Source organism: Amblyomma mixtum, chromosome 3 (genome assembly GCF_055824585.1).
Source record: "Amblyomma mixtum isolate Tamu chromosome 3, ASM5582458v1, whole genome shotgun sequence".
Taxonomy (NCBI): domain Eukaryota; kingdom Metazoa; phylum Arthropoda; class Arachnida; order Ixodida; family Ixodidae; genus Amblyomma; species Amblyomma mixtum.
In genome coordinates this window covers 109,044,330-109,064,829 of record NC_143014.1, presented here as the reverse complement: position 1 = coordinate 109,064,829, position 20,500 = coordinate 109,044,330, and the positions used below count along the sequence as shown (strand labels likewise).

Genomic DNA, 20,500 nt, shown 5'->3' with positions numbered 1-20,500 from the left:
GTCAACAGGATAGATAAGCGGGCGAGTTGGTGATACATTATGCAAAAAAACAGTGCGAACAAACGGGGACGAAAGGAAGAATGCACAGGAACAAGCGCTTGTTCCTGTGCATTCTTCCTTTCGTCCCCGTTTGTTCGCGCTGTTTTTTTGCATATAGTAAACGTAACGCGCGGCAAATACAGAGACGTAACAAAGACGACGGACAAGCGTCTTTCTCACGTTCCTGTGTTTGCCGCGCTTTACGTTTACTATAGATCACCAACTATAGCCCGCACCCACAGAATATTAACCTTATCAAACACTGCACGGAATGCTTGGCGTGACGCGCTGCCCTATCAAAACCAGCGCGACGCGCGTCGTCTGCACCGGCGCAAAACTTTTCAAACGTTGCGCCATTGATACCGGAAGCGCTTTGGGGCTAGTGTCACCATCAGCAGCTATGTTTGTTTGTAGACGACAAAACCGTGTATAGAGACCGATTTCAGTCTCGATATTTTTGGGCTCTATGTATGGCCATCGCAGGAGGATTTATGTTCACTTTCACGAGTCTTCAGCTGGGTTTGGGCTGCCCGACAGCACACCATCAGTGTGCTTTGCGGAACTCCAAGTGCAGGGCTTTCTTTATCTGTTCAGACGGTGAAATTCTATAGTTAATTCCACGGAATATGCACAGTCATTTTAAAGAAAGAGCGTGCCATTTTATTTAAAGAGCGCACGGTTAAGCGTCCATATATCCTGCGGCTTGTTGACCAGGACGAGTTGGGCTTTCAGCTGGGCTGACTACGACGCTATAACGGATGCTTAAAAAGGTCGTGTTGGTTTGTAGAAAACGCGCACTATTTCAGTAATTGCGCATTTTCCGCGATAAATGTTATCTGTAGTTGCGTCACTAGCCGCGTTCGTTTTTTCTCAACTTTATGAAGTGAGCAGATGTATTTACATCCTGAAGCCTCCATTCATGCTCTCACACGACATACAGAAGCTTCAACGCCTTTCTTTGTTTTCAGGCTTCTTGTCTACCATGGTCGTAAAACCAAAGCGTTTCCGCTGTGCACCACGTCTGCGTCGACACCGAGATACAGCTCTTCTGCGCTCCTTGCTGAAATACTCCAAACACCCCAGAGAGAGTAGGCGACCGACAAACACATGGTTTATAGCACGTAATTCTCTCAAAACGAAAATAATTTTGAAGGAAGGAGTCAACAGAATACACATTCTGAATAGCTCTCGTTGAGTTCGCTACGAGTATTCATGTTTTTTTTTCTTTTTCTCACGTAACGCCAAGCAGATATCCCTTCCCCCCCCAACCGCCATGAGAGACGCCAGTGGAATCGGAATGACTTCTTCAGAAGCAGCGCGCCTAAGCGTGCCATTTCGCTCGGTCGCCGCTCGCCATCGCGAACTCGGGCGCTTTCTAACCGCTCGTTTCGCGGTAATGAAGCCGTCACGTTCCGCATGTAACTGAATCGCGCCTCATACTGATGCCCTACGTGAGCGGCGTGCGAAAGCGACGGCGGCCGTGACGAAAGGACGGGTACCAGGCCAACAGCTGCGTGACAAAGTGAAGGGTACAAAACGGCAGCAGGCGGCCGCGGCGACGAGGACAGCAGAAAGAAGGCGCAGCCTGTTATTCAGTATGTGCTATACAGTCCTGCGAGTGAAGTGTCAAAATGGTTTTCTTTTTCCACTCAATTGAACAAAGCAACACGCTCCGACGCGGCTTGCGGCATCGTGTGCGCTCGCACGGGCCTTTTTCGCTTTTCTTTTCTATGCGCCGTATAGCTGTGTACGTGCCTCTAAGTGTTAGCCTGTACTCTTTACGCGCATTCGTCTCCCAAATTGAAACGACGTCGTGGAAAGCAAAAACGTGAGGCACCCCACACGACGGATATGGGAACTGTCGTACAGGCACGATTCTGAAAGAGGCGCTCGCATTCTCTCCCATGCGGACACAGTTTAAATAAGTTCTAGTCCATGCCAGGATGCACTGTTGGAAATGCCGTTCAGTGCTTTACCGGGTCACGTTGCCCTTTACAACTTCTACCTATCTGATTTTAAACTCGCGGGGGACGGTAATGTTTGCGAACATCATAAATAGCTGAGGGCTGTTTGTTCGCTGATTGGTATATGTGTTTGTGCCCGTTGGTATATGTGTTTGTGCCCGTGCGATTTGGAAAAACAAAATGGTTTTCTTCGGAGCGAAAATAAAGAAAAAATGTAGAGAAATCAGAACAGTTCACTTGCTCGGTTAAGCATTTTGCTGCTGAATTATAGCTGTAGTCGCAGGCATACCTTCAAGCATTGCCGTAAGGACAAACTGGAGCAGATGCACGAACACGCAGAGTATTTTCCGTCAGTGCAGGAACAGCACTCTAGGCGGCTTAGGGGCACCCTATATAGGGGGTTGGTAACTCCGCTTATTACGATTCTGTTGAGCCTATACTTTGTCAATTTGTGGCCTCACGCTTATATGACGAATTCATTGCTCGCAAATGGACTGTTTTTACATTTTTAACACACATCGTGAGTCAGTTTTCACAGTTTAATTCATTCATATTCTTGAAGCGCTCCTAATTTCCAGCCAGCGCGGGCAACAAATCATCGTGAACGATGCTAGGAATTGCGGAAATCGTAGCACTTCAGTCGAGTAGAGGAACATGCTGCGTTTATACGGGTTGCCTTAGCTAACGTAAGCCAAGGTTATAAGGAGTCTAAAGACGCGGTATCGAATCACGGCTGCGGCGGCCGCATTCGATATAGGCGAAATGCAAAAGCGCCCGTGTGGTGTTCGATGTCCGCACGTATTGAAGAAACCCAGGTGGTTGAAATTAATACGGAGCTCTCCAGTACGGCGCCGCTCGCAGCCCATGAGCAGTTTGGGGCGCAAACCTCCAATGCCATGCCATATTCTCTGATGCGCACCAAACTCCTGCAGCAGGGCGATTTCCGACGCTGCAGCCTGCGGCAACGCGAAAAGGAATGCAAGCCTTGTGACCTTGTACTGCCCGCCTGTAAACAAAGACTGGGCGAAAAAGTCTCACGTGGTGACTCTGTACTGCACAGCATTCTTCAAAGACTCGGCAAACTGGGTTACGAAGTACTCCAGGGGCATCACGACGGTGCGTCGTCTTCGCACGCTGCGCAAGCCCATCAGTGGCGCATGTGGCCCGGTTGAAGCCCTATGGCATGCGCTAATAGCCTGTGACGCTTACTTTGTTTCTGTTTGCTTCACTCAAACTTTGGATGCCTTCCATAGCAGCAGTCTTTTTTTCGTTTCACTCATGCGACCGATACCCTTTTGCAAGGACGGTAAATGCGCGAAATTTTGTTTTGGCTAGTTTTTCAACTAGTGTTGCGTTTTTTTTTTGCCACAGCTGCATTGTCCTATTATTTTATGTTTCGTTTCACAGAGTGAGCTATCCAGTGCGTGTTCTCCGAATATTACGATCATGCACGCATAATCATATGCCATGGCCGGTAATCGTGATAATAAGAGCGAGTACCTGGAGCGTTTTGTGTTATGATAAAGTATAGCCGAAAGCCGCAGTATTCTGCATCGGCGACGGGGTCGCTTTACTTATCACTATCTCCTCCGATGGGTCCTTTTCTTATCTGACGTTTCTGGGCGAAACTTGGTCCAGTTAACAGTTCTGAGGTCCTAGCGTGCGTGAATTGCGTCGAAAGACGTTGTTTCATGTTTCTGAAGGCACGGAGAACAGTAGCGCAAAGCATGGAGCAATGCCAAAGAAATGGTTTAGAAGAACGTCAGTTTGGGCTAGATGGTGCATTATTTGAGACAGAAATGTCGAAAACCCAGGGCCCTTTTGTGTGTGACCACCCGTCGTCCTCTCAACTCGATACCTAAAATAGCGCATGTCCTGTGTCAGTCATTCTTGTGTACGTCTTATTGCAGCGCTATTACCATTTCAATGCCAAAGAGAATTAACTATTGCACCCGTGCCTGAAAATTCGTTTTGTGTATATTTAGGGGAACAGCCAGACTTGAGAATACAATTTTTTTAACGCTAACAAACCGAACGTTTGCTCGGGTCTGAGGGGTTAGAAAAAGTTAGCACAAGGTTTAAATAGAGTTAATAACAATATTTAGTCAACACAACATGAATAATGTTTCCAAGCGAAAGATCTTCCTTCAAAGAAGCGACGTGTGAAGACCGTAGCTACGCGAATAAACTGCATGCATTTAAAAGGTCGTTCGACGAAGATCGTTCTTCAGATCAGTTCGATTCTCTCCAAGCCACACAGTGTCATACTGAAAACACTTCAAACGGTTATAGAGTTCAACTTTGGCCTCCGCAGGCAAGAGTCCAATGGAGTATGATATACGCTACTGAGACTTAAGAATTAAGTAATTCTCCATGCTGTCACCGAAATTCTCTCAAAAAGACCCAAAATTCCCCTTTTCGGACCCTTTTTTCCTGCAGCAGCTGGAAAACTGCGCTATTTTTTAAAAAAACGAGACAATTTCGGTTCTTAAAAATTCCTGAAACTCCGTAAAAATTCCCTTTCTGTTAGACGTTGCTAAAATTTCCAGAAGAAGCTAAAATTCCTCCAATTTAACATCCGTGACATTGAACTGTGTTGTCCGGGCTTGTGCACAGCTTTTGATTCAGGCAGCTGACCAGTGCTGCGGCACAAACCAACGACGTCTACAGGCGATAATTTGCGGGCGCAGTTTTGGCCCCAGATGCGCCTCCAAGAGTCCCCGGTTGCTGAACACGCAGTATTTGTGCAGGGCAAGTTCACACTGGCTGTAACGAGCCGAATTATGCTCTGCCAGGCTAGCCGCTGTACTAGCGCGACCGGCGCTAGTCAAGGGGCAGTATCGGCATTTCGTCTTTGAGCAACCAAGCCTTTCGATTCTAAAGCGGAAATACTCCTACGGGTTTTGTGACGGTTTCTCAGAAGAAAACAAGGACAGATGAGTGGAATGTTGTCAGCGAACGTAAGCTTCGTTTGACTGTAAGGACCTTCCCATTCTGTATCAAAATAAAGGGCCTGAAGGAGGAATACTAACATTCTTGTTAACACGGCGCCCTCTGCCAAACCAGTGCCTCTACTAGACGACACGTCTGCTGGAACGGCGTAAAACACAGCGGGCGGTGACATGCCCAGGACGACTTGCAGAGATGACCCAGTTTCGTAGAGGCGCTAGCTTCGCGGGCGAACGCTCGCACCGAGTGACGAAACGGCGCTGCACATAGTGTAGTTACGTAAAAGCGACGACAGCCGGACCTGCTTCTGCTTTATCATGCATGCATATATATATCTTCCGCGCTGACAGCGTGGGTTGCTTTGGGAAGCCGCGCGTTAAGGCCGCCCAGTCATTGCGAGTTGCTGTGGCAACCGACGCACACATTTCCTCCGGTGTTCGCACGCTGCCTGCGCGCAACCACGCTGAGTTGTGACCTCCACAAGCGCACAAGGTCTTGTTCCAGTGCGTGTGCACATAACGTACGCTGGTGTTATACACTACTTTTGCTCCCGACAGTGCATACGCTAGCCGGGGACAGCATTCCCGGGGAAACCTTGCTCGTGGCCGCGTCCGCCTTGGTGATGGAAGTGCTTTGCGCTGGACTCGGGCACGCACTGCGCTTGACTCGGCGGCAGGAATCCGGAGGGACGTAACGCTGCGAGACGCGAGCGAGCGGGTACCGTGCTCCCCGAGGCGTATCGGGCCCGCGTCCGTTGCTCGTCTCGGCACTGACTTCGATTCGCACGGCCGCACACGGGAACCTTCCGAGAAGAACGCGAGGCTGACGAAAGTCACCTGGCCCCCTCCAGGTTTCGCCTTGGGACGCGTAGGGTTACGGCGACGAGTTGGTGTATGGCCTAAATGTATGCAGGCTTCGTTGAGAGATTGTTGCGCAATGTATCCGCACCTCCTCTCCCCGCAGGCGTTGTCAGTACTTATTTCAACTCGTGCTGGTGTCCACCGTACTCTGCGCGCGCAGAGAAAAAGTTATGGTTGAATAGAGTGTTCAACTCTCTGTTAAAGTAGCATCTGTGTTTCAAACATCCATACCTGTCTCGTCCCCCGTTCGATATTGCTCCCGCCATCCGGTCTACAAGGCAACAGGGCAACGTAATTATCATTATCAATAGAGTTTTTTACAGAAGGCGAGCCCTGCCAACGGCAAGCTTTATTTGATATTTGAGCTGATATTTTCTTTCAGCGCTTCTTTCAATTAGCCCCCGCGGTGGCTCAGTGATTATGGTGCTCGGCTGCTGACCCGAAAGACGCGGGTTCGATCCCGGCCGCGGCGGCTGAATTTCTTTGGATGAGAAATTCTAGAGGCCCGTGTACTGTGCGATGTCAGTGCACGTTAAATAACCCCAGGTGGTCGAAATTTCCGGAGCCCTCCACTACGGCATCTCTCATAGCCTTAGTCGCTTTGGGACGTTAAACCCCATAAACCAACCTAAACCAACCGCTTCTTTCAATTATAAAGCCGCTCCTAGTGAAAATTTAGAGGCTGGCACCTTTCCAAAGACGTGCTCTCGTTCCATTTTGGAGCTTTAAGTTAAAAGCCTAAAAATTATTTGCTTTCTGTGACAAATAAACAAATAAAGAAAGCAGAAATGCCGCCGATTTAACGTACCGTGAACTTAAGGGGACACTGAGGACAGCTCCATTCAATTTTATTTCCTAGTAAAAATCATCAATGATTTGTCTATTTGTGGCTATGCTGATGTTTATTGTTGGGCACAACAAAAGACACATTTATTGTTGAGAAAATTGGACTTAAAAATGAAACAATTTATCCCACCACTCCATTCAAACTTTTGGCCTCAAGAGCAAAAGGGATTTCGTGATCACTGTTTGGAAGAGAATGGCGGTGTGGCCTAACCCCAGAGATCCGCGTTCAAAAAGCGAATCTGTCGTTATTGCAGTTTGTGAGAACTGCCGGGGGCGGTGGTACCTGAATTCCATTTTTCCGCTTCTTCTAGCCAACAGAAAGCTCTGTTTGCAGTGAAAGTAGTGATTTTCATCAGAATGCGGTAATCGATCGATGCAGGACAACTTCAGTTTGTCCTTAGTTGTCCCTTAATGCGACGTACGAGCGGATTCTTCGCTAGCGTTCTGAATTGAGTAGAAAGGAAAAAGTTGAAGAGTAAGTACGAGGAGGATGGGTGGAGGTGAAAGAAAGAACGAAAAACAGAAGGAAAGAGAGAACAGAAGAAAGAAACAAAGAAAGGAAGACGAAAGAAAAAACGAATGAAAGGAAGGAAGAAAGAAGGGAAGAATGAAACAGAGAAGGAAAGCGCGGAAGAAGGATACAACGGAAGGAATGAAAAAGAGAAAGAAGGAAAGAAAGAAAGAGAGGAAGGAAGGAAGGAAATAAAGGAAGGAAAAAGTAAGAAATAAAGAAGGGAGGAAAGAAAGAAAGGAAGAAAGGAAGAAGGAAAGGAAGAAATCGAACAAAAGAAAAAGAGAAAGAAGGAAAGAAACAAAGAAAGAAGGAAAGAAACAAAGAAAGAACGAACGAAAAAAGTAAGGATAGAAATAAATGAGGAAAGAAGGAAAGAAAGAACGGAAGAAAGAAGGATAGAACAGCAGAAAGAAAGAAAGGAAGGAAAGAACAAGGGAAGAAAGAGAGAAAGAGAAAAGAAGGAAAGGAAGGAAAAAGGAAGAAAGAGAGAAGGAAGGAAAGAAAGAAAGAAAGAAAGAAAGAAAAAGAGAGAGCGAAGGAAGGAAGAAAGAAAGAAAGAAAGAAAGAAAGAAAGAAAGAAAGAAAGAAAGAAAGAAAGAAGGAGGAAAAGAAAGAAAGAAAGAAGGAAAGAAAGAAAGAAGAAAATAAAGAAAGAAGGGAAGAAAGAGAGAGTAAAGAAAAAATTCTGGAGACCTTTGAAGAAGGCGCAATATGAATACTAGGCAAGAAGGGAATTTCTTTTCAGCGCCTCCCTCCGCCCCCCATTCGTTGCCTGTCACGCTTTTCGTATATAAATTATTGCGGCTGCGTTATTTTTCCTACCTGCACTATGCAAGCGGCTGCAAACACGGTCTTCTTAGCATGTAGTAAAACTGTCACAGTAGTTATTTCACGTACTTTTGAGAAATTGAAGCACTGGGTGTACAAGAGAGGCTTTTTTTGTTGTTGTTGTTGCTGAAATTATCATTTGTGCATTCATATCGAGGCAAATTTTTTGCCATTTTTTGAAATCAAGGGGCCGTGTAATTTTGTTTAACGCCAGAGTAAGTAAACAACTTCAGCAACGGTTATACATTTCCTGTGGCGCCCCTCAGCGCTTTCATCACGCTAATGGAAGCGTAGCCTCCAGAGACATCGCAGGGATTTTCGGTGGATTTTCGGAAGACGCGCGGGGCTAAAGGATTCATCCCACAAAGAGGGTCATATTGGAAAGTGAAGCGAGCCACGCTCAAACACGGTTCTTTTCCGCGAGCATCAAAGCAAGGATTACGCGTCGGGAAACATGCTTTGTGAGGGTCCCCGACGAGTCAACTCCCGTCCTTTCTGTATTTATCTTCCGGTGCGCCAACGTCGGCACACAGCGGAGTCCGCCTGTGTGCCGTTCGGCTCACGCAGCGCGCCGCCGAGAACTGACAGAGGCCGGCGTGTTTTACAGCGCGCTTCAGGAAAACAAACACTGAACCGCGCTCGTAGTGGCTGGTTCTCACGCTCCGCACCCCGAGGTCTCGACAAATATTTGGATCGGTGGGCAGAACTTCGGGATTCATTGGATCCTCGAGTATGGCTTCAACTCCCCGCGAGAGTCGCTGGGGAATTTTGCTTTCAGTCGAAGGGTGATGTAGTACCTATATTATAGTTCAGATCCGGAGAACGCCCTGTTCTAACTGCTCCCGGGAAAGACGACGAATCCGACGGTGGAGAAGTCTCTATCGAGGAAGGCAAGACCAGCGGATGAACCGTAGCCTCTGCCGTTGAGCGTAAAGGACACCCCTTTGCGTACGCGAAATGCCGGAGATGCTCCATCACATCGACAGCCCAATCTGGGTAGCCTGCGTAAAACTGGGACAAACTGGTTCGCACATTCACTGTCTAATCGCTCTGCGCTTCACCTCTTACAACGAGGGTGCTCTGCTCGGCTGGGTCACCTGAGGGTCGGTCGCAAAACTGTTCACGCCCTCGGGCATCGCTGCCACCGGCCGACGGAGGCGAAGCGGCCGGCTCGGGCAAGCAAGTGATGCCCTCGTCTCGGGCAGCGCGGTAAGCGGGTGTAGCGACAACGCGGGGGCGTCCGTGCATGTCCGAGCGCGCTCAACGGTTGACAATCTGGTGTGCGCGGGATCACTCGGAGCATGACGCTCCTCTTGGAGGGTTGCCGAGGCGACGCCCTTTGTTTTGGACGCCCGTCTATTCCGGTTCGCTGCGAGCGGCGGCGGGAAAAGCCTCCCCGCCGCGACGTGCGCCATGCACTGGCATGGAGTACGCCGTGGAGCAGGTGAGCGTTTCGGCCCGTGGCTTCCGATCACGCCGCGCCCCCCCAAGGTCATCCTCACTTCATTGGCAATCGATCCCCGCGCTCTAACCGGTGGCCGCGCAAACGTGCCCCGCATGTCTGCCTGCGCGACGGCGGCCTACCGATGGGAGCCCTTCGGAATGCCCCAAGCTGCAGCCACGCAGTCTCGCGCGGCGGAGATCTCGCGATGCGCCCTCGCGAACCCAGCTGACCTCGTGCAACGTGCAGCCCGCGCAACCAGGCCGCCTTGCTCTCTCGCTCAAATGAGGCAGTGTGCATTCACGGTGGCGTGCTACCCGGGGTGGCAACAAGTAACTATAGCGCTTCATCTGACTCCACCTCCACATCCACTCCCATCCGTAGCACAGGCGCCCGGCCCGCTTCTATCTTTATCACACGCGCTATGCGTGTGGCGAGGTGGAAAGCTTTCCGGTGCTCGAAATAGATGCCTTTTTAAGAACTCTTTTACAGGAAAGGGTATGTGTGCAATAAAATGTCTTCTTCTCTCCGCTTTGCTAGGACCGCGGCGGCAGTTTCAAGGTCGGGGAGTTTGTAGCAGGCTCTTTAAAGCATTCGTTTCAATTTCAAGACAACGTTCTTGGCCGCAAGCCATCTTATTAAAGGGATTCCCTAAGGACGTTGTTGGGGTTTACGCTACCTTTTTACCGTAAAACGCATTCGCCGCGAGGACGAAAGCATGCCTTTGCATCTAAGTTTTCATTCATTGTTTCTTCTTATTTTTTAATTTAATGGATGCCCTCTGTTTTCTGAAAGAAAAAAAAAAAACAGTGAACATACCGTTCGGAATCGGAACTCTTAAAGGTACTGCCACGTTGCAAGGAACTAGAGGTGATCTCTGTGACCGAACGGTGGGTGCTGCTTTAACTTTTTATAGCCGTGTTTCTAATAATACCTCCGGGCTGGGGACAAAGCGCGGGCCTTAATTTCGCCCAAGACGTAGACCGACCCCGCCGCAGCGCCCTGTCCCACGTGTAGCATCAGCCGCAGATCTGCCGCCTTCTCCGGTGCACACCGACCTCCGCTCGCGCAGGGAGCAATAATCCACTTCTCGATGCACTTTTATCCGCCCACTTGAACGCGCGCAAATTGCAATTCTCCACTAGATCGGTTCCTGGCCACATCGGTTGTTGGCGGTGGATTTCTTGGGCTTCTTTCTGTACGGCGACCACTGTTAGAACGGGAGAAATGTGCGCTTTCTCGTTTTCTCCGTGACCCCCTCCGGCGTTGTGCCCGCCTGGGGTGGAGTTCTTATCTGCTATAGCGCCGACCTTCCCGAAGCACTCGGGCGCCGCTGTTTCTGCCGCACCCCCTGCGTGCGGCAAAAGCGGACTATTCACCGCAGGTGCAGTTACGGCGGTAGTGCTCATTAATCCCACTGCGAACGCAGATTTATCGTCCATTTGTGTGCGTGAAGTGTAGTGCTGGTTGCTATTTAACCGCGGGAACTTCTCTCCCCCCCACCCCCCTTCCACCAGCAATTTACGTTTGCACTTAGTCACTACGTTACTTGCGAGATGCAAGCAGTTTCCTTTCTCACTTTAATGCGCTTAGTTACATTTCTGTCGTAAACAAAAGCCCTTATGCAAGCTATAGGGGATAGTGGGGCAAACCGCGACATTTTGTTACTTAGCGCCTGCTAACTTTTAAATCAGCAGGTACATCAACTTTATATTTAAGAGCATAACGAACCACATGTTTATAACAACCGATTTGAAGGTTGACCAGATTAGCCCTTCTAAGCAGAGAAAAAAAAATGCGAAGTGGGCCTTGGCGAACGAGAAAGCGGTCAAAGAGGTACAAAAACCTGCACGACACATATTTCAAAACTGTGCTGTTCAGTCAACCTGATATTACAATTAGATATCTGTCTTACCTGATGCAAAGTTTAAGATTTTTTGCGCCGTAGTTTTTTAAGGGAGAATTATTTTAGCAGCAGGTTATATGTGGCACGAAACGCGGCGTTGTGATGTTCTGGAGGGACTAAAGTGTATGTAACGGTTGTACTGCTTGCGCTTAAGCTCGGCCCGTGTTTCCGGCTCTCTAGGATGGTCTGGACGTACACATGAAAAACAGTTAACGCCGACTAGCGCGCAGAGCACAAGAGGGAAAATCTGGGGAGACGCAAGCAGCGCCAGTGCCGTCAAGCTTTTTGGGTGTTCCCAGAGGGGCACACCACAGGACAGTAAAGGCAATGAGAGAACAGGAAAAAGCAGAAACAGCATAAAAAAAAAGTCTTGCGAGCCTTAGCGTAGCACTCTCTACAAGGGCATGAGCAGCCATTTGTAGACACATTCTGACAATGGAGCAGGCTCTGCTCGGTCTGGCCTACCAACACGTTCAAAAACTCGTGTTCACGCGCTACGAATCGAACCCAAAACTATGACACACTGAAGCAGAAGAAAGTAGCGAAGAAGGCAGGAAATTCAAAAACATCGCGTAGCCCGTTTACACGCCGAGCCCGGCGGTAGAGTTGTGTAGATTAGTGGGCCGTAGTACAAAACTGGGCCGGGTTCGGTCTTAGCACAGTGTCTGCCATTGGAACATGCTCGTAAATATTGTCTAGATGTTCATGCAGCCAACTTCGTGCGCATTCATTGCACGGATGAATAATACGTTGATTCTGCAAGGGTGACATTTCGAAGTTTTAAAATTTATTAAATTTTTCTGTGTTCCTATGCAGCTGCCTTTTTCGTTTTTGATTAGTGTGATGCCAGGACGGCAGGGGATATTTCGGCAGTATTTGTTTTTCGATATCTCTGTATAAAAAATGATGGCGATGGTTTAAAAAAAAAATATATATATATTTTTCAAACCATCGTCATTATATATATATATATATATACACACACACACACACACAATCCAGTTGGCTCGTGCATCACTGTGGAACAGCGCAAGCAAGAGCACCAGTCACACAATTGCAAAGGCGCGGACAAGCGCTGCCTGGGATTTAATGTTTTCTTTTTTTTTGAAATTCACAATAATATATAAAGTCAAAGATACATTTCAGCCAATTGCAGGCTGTCGTTTTTTTTATGTGTGACGAGGTGTAATATCGGCAGCAATTGTGGTGTGCGCCACGCGAGCTTCGGTTGTGCTTTACTGTCTGAGCACTTTCTGGTGTCGCCTGATGTCCAGAAGGGGCGACGAATTTAGTGGCCGTTTGTGCCACTTTGCTCGTTTCGATCCGTGGTCCTCCTGCTTCACGAAAACGCAGGAAGGCGTCGCAAGAGCAGCGAGCCGCGCAACTTTTTTTCACGAAAGTATACCTTTGCACTGAAACTATAGAGCGCGCGCGTGCGTGCGTGCGTGTACGAGTGTGATTTCTCTCTGGCACACCGTACAAGACAGCTCTTGCACGCCATTCAAACGCTTCGTTTCTGTACGAAATGCGCATTTGGGAGCCATTAACGTCGAAGTTAATGGCTCCCAAACGTGCATCTATGTGCTCCACGCACTGGCCATGCAGGAGACGTCTCGACGTCGTGCGTAACTGCCTTCTTTTACCAGATGCTCGCGGTAAGAACTGTTCGAACCAATGAGTCGAGTCCGTCGGCGTTGAGTCCGCGCAGCGACCATCGCTCAGTCTTAAATTATTTAAACTGAGTGCGACTGCGTTCCCCTTTTCTTCCTCGTTGAAGGAATAAATCATGCCATTACTGACGCTCGACGTGCCATCACTGGGGTCGGCTCCACCCATTCCCGTCACTCGGCGACGTGTGCGTGCGAACGACGCAAGAATTACGAGACTCCTGATTCAACGCGATTGAGATTGTTCGACCACGCCTCCTTGCCGCGATGTAATTGGCCTCGGTAACGCCAGTGTCCGCCGCTGGTCTGCAGACTCTTGCGACAGATGGAGCCACGGGCGCGGAGGTTCGCATCAGCGCGGCAGGTCGATAAAACTCTGTCTGCTTCCCGGCTCCGTCGCTGCGAGCGTCCGAGGAACACCCGCTTCCGTGCACCTCGGAGTGACTGAAACGACTGAAAGGCTTGCAGCGCCCCCTGATGCTTTAGCGTACCCAGCTTTGAAATATTGACCAGCACGCCCGTCAGGAGGCACTGCCTTTTCCAGTTCCGACATGTGGCAGAGCAAAACCGCCGGCATCCCGACGCGGCGGCTCAGGGGTTTGGCATTCAGCTGCTGAGCCCAATGTGCTGCTGAGCCCAATGTCTCGAGATTGAATCCCAGCCACGGCGAAATCATTTTGATGGAGACAAAATGTGAAAGCGCCCCTGTGCTATGCGATGTCAGTACACGTTAAAGCATCGCTCACACGCAGTTTTGGGACGTTCAAGGGAAACTATGGGGCTTTTTTGGCGCTCACGCATTGTACTTTGTCCTAGAAGATTCTCCTCAGTCTTCTGATGATTTGTGCCCAATTTTGCATTTGGGAAGCGTTTTGTTCTACTGCAAGTCAACTTAAAAATTTCCCGTTTCGTAGCATCGATCGGAGCGTGACGTTACGAGATGCGCAACACTTTATATTCGATCTGGATTTTCCAAATAAAAAAAAAATCAGGCTTGCATTTGATCATTTTAGACAAATTACGGTGTAAGTTATTACTTACAGTCGCCAAGACAAATAATTTAACTCAGCGCTCGAGAGGTTTCATGACAGTTTCCTTGACGTCATTCGTTGATCTATAGTGGCTTCATGTCTTGGTCCAAACGTAGTTTTCTTTTCTTGGTTTGTTTTATGTTCTATTACACTTTATTCATTACTCTGAATGAACTATTTGCCGCAACTAAAAGAATGAGGTCTATGAAATATATTCGATCGTCAATTAGAAATATTCGAAAATCCTCCGGAGCTGGCCTTAACATCAACCATGCCATGCCACAAGAAACTTCTTTGGTGACTGAACCTTCTAATAATTAATGTCGTGTTGCGCACCGCAATTGACAGTGTGGCTGCAAGGCACACCACCGCGCAGCTACCCGGCTTAATTTCGACGACTGGAGTTATTTCATGTGCACCCAAGTACACGGGTGTTCATGCATTTGCCTTCACCGAAACGCTCTCACCGATGCCGAAATGACATCAGCGACCCAGTGCCCTGTACCAGAACGCCATAGCCACTGTGACGTGCACAGGTTAAAACTAACGGAAAATGTCCTACGTGGTGCAGTAAGCCAGATTTAGCGAGAGTCATCTTAGTGTATGCCCTTGCTATACTGCACGAGTTTCGCACCGTGATATTGAGTACCCGCCTGAACTACCGCTAAAAGAAAAGCGTTATGTTTTTACGATACTTACAGAGCAGTGAGTGCGTCGAACTCCGTAGCAACGGGAGCGGAAGTGGCGAAAAAGAGAAATTCACAATCACCGCAAATGGACGGCAGAGCGCCGACACAATTCACGGCAGTCTGTGGGGGAAGTCAGCTTGAAGGCTTGTTCGGTTTATTGCGTGGAATCGAGGGCGAAAAGTGAGTCACATTGTAGCTGCATATATAAGCCAGAGCCGCGGTTACCACCAAGTGATGGTTTTCTCACTACTTTCAAAGAAGTCGGAAGAAGAAAAAACGATTAATATTGAAAGAAAACGAGTAACCGACTTTTAAAGACACTTTAATGACGAGTTCTGAGAGCTAATCTCGATCACCGCGTGAGGTTGTGTGCACTCGAAAGTCTGCGACATCGAAACGTTGCCGTTAGAATTCTGCCGAAACCTATAAGTGTCGCGAGGAGAAAGTAAAAGGATTGATATACTGGCCTTAGTATGAAACAGGGAACAAAATTGAATGCAATCATTCGAATCTTCAGGAATACAACCAGTGCATTGCTCTTTTCGTATGCAGCATTCATTTTTTTTAAATTCTCAAATAACTTGGGTATGAGAATACATTGGTTCATTCATTCAGTTCCGTTCTGCCCCACTTTTTTTTTTTTTTTTGCGCTCGGAAATCGCTGGCAGTGTGTTGCTGTCTCTTGTGCGCATTTTCAATGAGCGACGGCTCTTAGAGGCCTGTGATTAAAAGGCGGCGCGTTTTTATATCACTTTCGTGTTTTGTACGGTCGTTTTTTGTCCTCAGCTTCTTTTCTCTACTCGGCCATTATTTTTTTTCTTTTCCCCCGAGTTAACCTGCTTCGTCATCCGTTAACGATCGGGCTGACTGGAGCGAGCGAGACTTGAATGAGGGCACGCTTCACTGAACGTGAGCTACATTGCCGCTGGGGAAGCTTACAGCTAATATGCAGGGAACCTGTACTTAGCCTTCCTTTATGTGCGACCTCCTTTTTTTTTTTGTTACCGTTTTCTGGCCGTCTGGGCGGCCCGGATAGTTGGCTGTGGAGCTTTGCGTGCGGGGTTGTTTTTTGCGACGAGACTGAAGCACATAAAATTCTTGTCTAGCAGCCTGAGAAAGAAGGAAGACCTATCATAGGGAAGGCGAACGTCTCAGTTCTTCGATTTTTGAAGAAACAAGTCGCGTTGGCCTGTGCTTAATGAAGAATCTGAACGCGAATGTGACGTTTGGCCATATAACGAATATTTATACAGTAGCAGAATAGCCGATGCGATTGTACTGGGGCGGAGACATTTTGTAAAGTTCACTTTCTTTGAGAGACACCTTTTTAAACGCCAGCCAGCCGATTTGGTCTTGAACAATCCCACTTTGCAGTAACCAATGTTCCGATCACTCGAGTTGCAACAACATGGGCCCGTACATGGGCCGGTATAAGATCGGGTATCACCACTCTTAATCGTTGACACTGTGTGTCTCGTCCTTCCTTCGTCCTTCGTCGGTCAGCGCTGCATGTTGAGGACACTGTAGAAACCAGATTTAACTTTTGTTTACGTGATTAGACGCGAAATATTCTAGTGACATCAAGAGGTTATCACTGAGAATGCGGCGGTGCTTGACAGAAACTTTCTTGGCACAAACGGAGCCCGATTGATGTACGACTGCAAGGTGGTCTGGCCTTATCAAAGGAGAAGTGCTCAACAGATCGCTTGTATTGCTTCGTGCGCGAGTAAAACCACTTCAAACGTGCAGCAAAATACATGCCATTGGACAATGAGCCCCTTAAAATGGAAAGAAATTTCTAGTGAATCAAATAAAATATGTCAAATAAATTACTCCTAAGTGTTAATGTCAGCTGCAGCAGATGTAACTTGTTAAACCTACTGCACAGTGTTACGAATCGACTTGTAGGGTTGTTGTCAGAACAATGTGAGCCAAACTTCACCTCGATATATATACACATATATATACACATGAAGGCATGCAGAATTTTTCTTAAGTGGTTAAAATCTTGGAATTGCGGCATACCCGCTCCTTATAAGTTGGTCGTAGCGCTAGCAGTAGACTGTCTTCCCTACTCGAGAAATCTCTCTTTTCCTGGCACCAGAGGCTTCCCGAAGGGCTGCGCATTTTTTACGCAAAGATAATAACTTGCGCTGGACGACAACGATAAGGGCAACGCGAGCATTGCAGGAAAAGGCGCAGGGAATTATAGGGCGGCTTATAAATTGTGGTTGTAGCATAACGGTACAGGTCAGTTTGTTAGATGCTGAATGTGTGTTCTCTTTCGTCCGCTTCTGTTTTTCGAGCTGGTCAGAGAGCATGGTCTCCATGGCTGCTTTCGCGGATTGAGCGGCCTCCACCGTCAGCCACTTCTCTTCAAGCTGGATAATGTCCTCGTCTTCCTTCGCTACTTTTAATGACTCAAGCGCAGCTGTCTTCAGCCGCTTCTGTTTTTCGAGCTCTGCAGCACGCTGAGCGTCTCTCATTGCTTTCACTGTCCGAAGCGCCATAGTGCTCGCCCGCTATTCAGCGGCCTTTGGAAACATTCGCGGTGCAGAACGAACGGGTGAATGACGACGATTTCCAACACTTAGCACGAGAGGCTCCGGCAATGGCCTAGTGGCCTCTGAGGCATCGGCTCGGAATTGTCTTGTTTTCTCCGTCGTGGTTTGGAATCCCGTTCGGGGCCGTAGTATGGTAGAGATTTTTTTCTTTTTCCTGCTGGATGAATTTTAGACTGATAGTTTCGGAATATTGCGGGTAAGTTCGGCTTCAGGTTTGCCATAGATTCTGGACGACGTTCGCCTTAGTTTTCCCGAGAATGGGGACCAAAAGTAGTTCGTGCTTAAAACGAAAATGTCTCTTCTACAGACAGCCCGAACGGTCTAGACACGCGCGACGCGCACTGACCAACGGTAACCGGGTCATTCGAAAATGAGTTATACCCAATAAACACGGCAAATAGGAAGAAAAAAAAGTCTTTCATTTGCTTTCAGTTCTGCTTCCCAAATTTGTGCTATTAAGCCTTGAGCGCTAGATCAAAAGAAAAAAAAAAGTTAGCGCTGGTTCCCTTTTCTTTCGTCCCGCTCCCCTCGCCCCCGCCCCCCCCCCCCCCCTCTCCTTTTTTTGTGTCACTTTTCTTTGTGGTAATTTGTTCATCTATACCCCAGCAGCGCTAGAGAGGAATGCCAGTGCGATGAACGCCGCGCGCAACTTTATGCCTGCGCGCTTCTCGCCAGAACCGCCCCGGTTTTCGTTTCATTATCGTCCGTCCCTCTTGCGAGCTAGCCCGTGTGGAGAGACAGCGCGACGTCTCTAGTTCCGACGTTCCAATTATACCACTCTTTCATTTAGGCAAACGATGTCACAAGCGTGCTGTGACAGCGGTTATGCGAACACTTGTTTCTTCTTCTTCTTCCTCTCCTTTTTTTTTTTTTTATATGGAGCCTCGCTACGCTTACAAATGCCGTTTCTGCTCCCAAGAACACCAGAGTGGCGACGCCAGTGCAAGAGCGACTCCCCAGCTGGCGCTGCGCGGGAAGTCATAATTTATCGCGCAGAGCGAGAAAGAGGGAGAGTCGCGCACCAGTGGTCTCCCGCCTTGAGGAAACTCATCTTCTCTGCCGTCGGCTCCTCGCGTGCAGCCGTGGCTGGCCAGGCCTGACGCGCCGCAAGCAGGCAGCGCATTGTTATGTTTTTCTCACGGCGCCCCGAGAAAAACGGGCGTCCGCGCGCGCGTAGCGCCGCCTCGCGCCGAACGGGGTCCCCACCGAGTGTGCATAGAACACCTGTGCTCGACGCGAACCACCGGCCTGATTAACGACGTGTGCGAGACTGGGCTAAGCGAGCGTCCCTGCGGCAGCGGCGGCCATCGCTATTTCCTCCCGTCCCGCACACTATTCCTTCCGCTTTTTTTTCGTTTTCTTTTATGGTTATTTCAATTTTTTGTTTCTTTCTAGGATTATGGCTCTTTCAGAGTGCGCACTAAAGCTGGGCTGCGCACAGCACCCAATAGCTTGTTTTCTCTTAATAACTTTCGGTCACTCTTGTTACTGTTTAGGAAAGCTGCTGCTCCTACACGAGCTGAAAGAGCTAATAACACGTTTCTTATGCTTGTGTTGCAGAAATTTTCCGCCCCGTTTACTTCTCGCCCATGATTTAAGCGCGTGCGTGAAATGGAAACGCTGGCTTTTTACTGCCACCGAAATGAACGTGTGGTCTCATGCATGCATTATCTAGAAATTCCTTCCTTGTTTTCTTTTCTTTTTCCTATAGTGGTATGCTTCAACGAGACCGACTCCTGCTTCTTTATTATGCGCCACTACTAAGCAAAGTTCTGTTGATGAAGCATGGGAGCTGGAATGGCGGCTGTTTAAATCGCGCCTCGTTAGAGTGATCTTCTGTCCCGGCGAAAAGTTGTTGGCATGTTCCTGTTTTGTTCCATGGCGCCAGCGCAAGGACTGCAAGAATAAGTTGTAGCGCGAATGCGTCACAAGTTTGTCTCACTGCTTGTGTACTCTTCAGTGAAATTACTAGCGGTAGAAACTCGAACCACCATACAGGAGAGTAACCGCATATCCGCAAGACTTCCGCCTTGGAAGCGCACGAAGCCACACAGAGGTGCTTGGTGTCCTCTCTATTCATTGAAAAATAAGCTAAAGCTTAAATATTATGGTGTGTAGCTTCGCAATAGGTTAGCGGAAACCTTGTTTCACTTGTACGTGGGTGTGCCCTTCGATCGCGCCAATCTTTAAAATTGTTATAGGTAATCCATCTTGATGCATTCAACGCGCCTCAGTATGCTGCGCACCTTACAGTCAACCTGATGCATCTGACCGGATCGGAGTATTAGTGAAGCCAGCCGACCAGACACGCGTGCCCTTCTGCCGGCGCCCCTCAAATGAATCCGAATAGCGCGCTCTCAGGGAAATACAGACCACACGCTTTCGGTACGGCCGCGAGTATACTTTCACAAACGCAGCACTTTTGTCCGTCTCGAACTGTCAATAGAAAGTACGTAACCAATGAACGATGCTTAACAGTAGTTCCGCGTTTTCGTTTGAGTTGTGGAAAATATTACGTGGTTCTGGGTCCGCCGCAGCCAGCTTAGGCCCATTTACTACCTTTTGTCGCTTCCTCCAAGGCGTTACTACAAGGGAGTGCATTGCATAAAAACAAAGCCAAAATAAGATACATGGGCACGGGGATGGGAGCATGGAACATCTAAACCGCACTGTAGCATTGCGCCATCGGTCGTGTTCTTACTTCGGGCATAAAATGAGTTGTCATTTCGTACACAAGCTACATCTTTATTTCACGCGACCGGCCCTCTACGTCGTTTCTTTAGCTACCCCTCATAAGCAAAGTGCTCGTATGTTGAATTAGGACCTTATTTTCATCTTTGTGAGTGTGAATCTGCGTTGAGTACGAATATAGTGCGTTGCCTATAAAGCGACTTCAAAATACTCCCACCCTCAGCCGGCAACTCGGAATTAAAATTCAGTGGACGGGAAAAGGCGGCGCGCTCGAAATGGAATCTCAAGTCTAGAGGAAGAAGAAAGAGAGAAGAGGACATAAAGAACAGCGCGAAAGATGCGACGCCGGAAGAAATGGCCGGCTGTTTCGCGCCGTCTTTTATTAGGCCGTGATCGCGCGTGATGGCGACTTTGTGCCAAGATGAAAGCGGCTCCAGCTTCGCATTGTGCGACGCTTCTCCGGCGGTATTATGTCCGCGCACAACGCCTTTGAGGTTAAATTGGACGCGCG

The 20,500-nt window shown here is 48.5% G+C and overlaps 1 protein-coding gene across 10 annotated transcripts in view; it reads left to right on the top strand.

The window, feature by feature from the left end:
• The window catches only part of LOC149351327 (inactive dipeptidyl peptidase 10-like), a 357,475-nt gene that overhangs the window by 202,863 nt on the left and 134,112 nt on the right, over positions 1–20,500 (top strand). For 2 of the 10 annotated variants that reach the window (XM_089580663.1, XM_089580662.1), the window contains exon 1: positions 9,409–9,444. The exons of the other annotated variants lie outside the window; for them this stretch is intronic. In XM_089580663.1, the coding sequence (XP_089436789.1) occupies positions 9,424–9,444 (21 nt within the window). In that variant the 5' untranslated portion in view covers positions 9,409–9,423. Of the gene's footprint in view, positions 1–9,408; positions 9,445–20,500 lie in introns of those variants that run through there. 10 annotated transcript variants of the gene reach the window in all.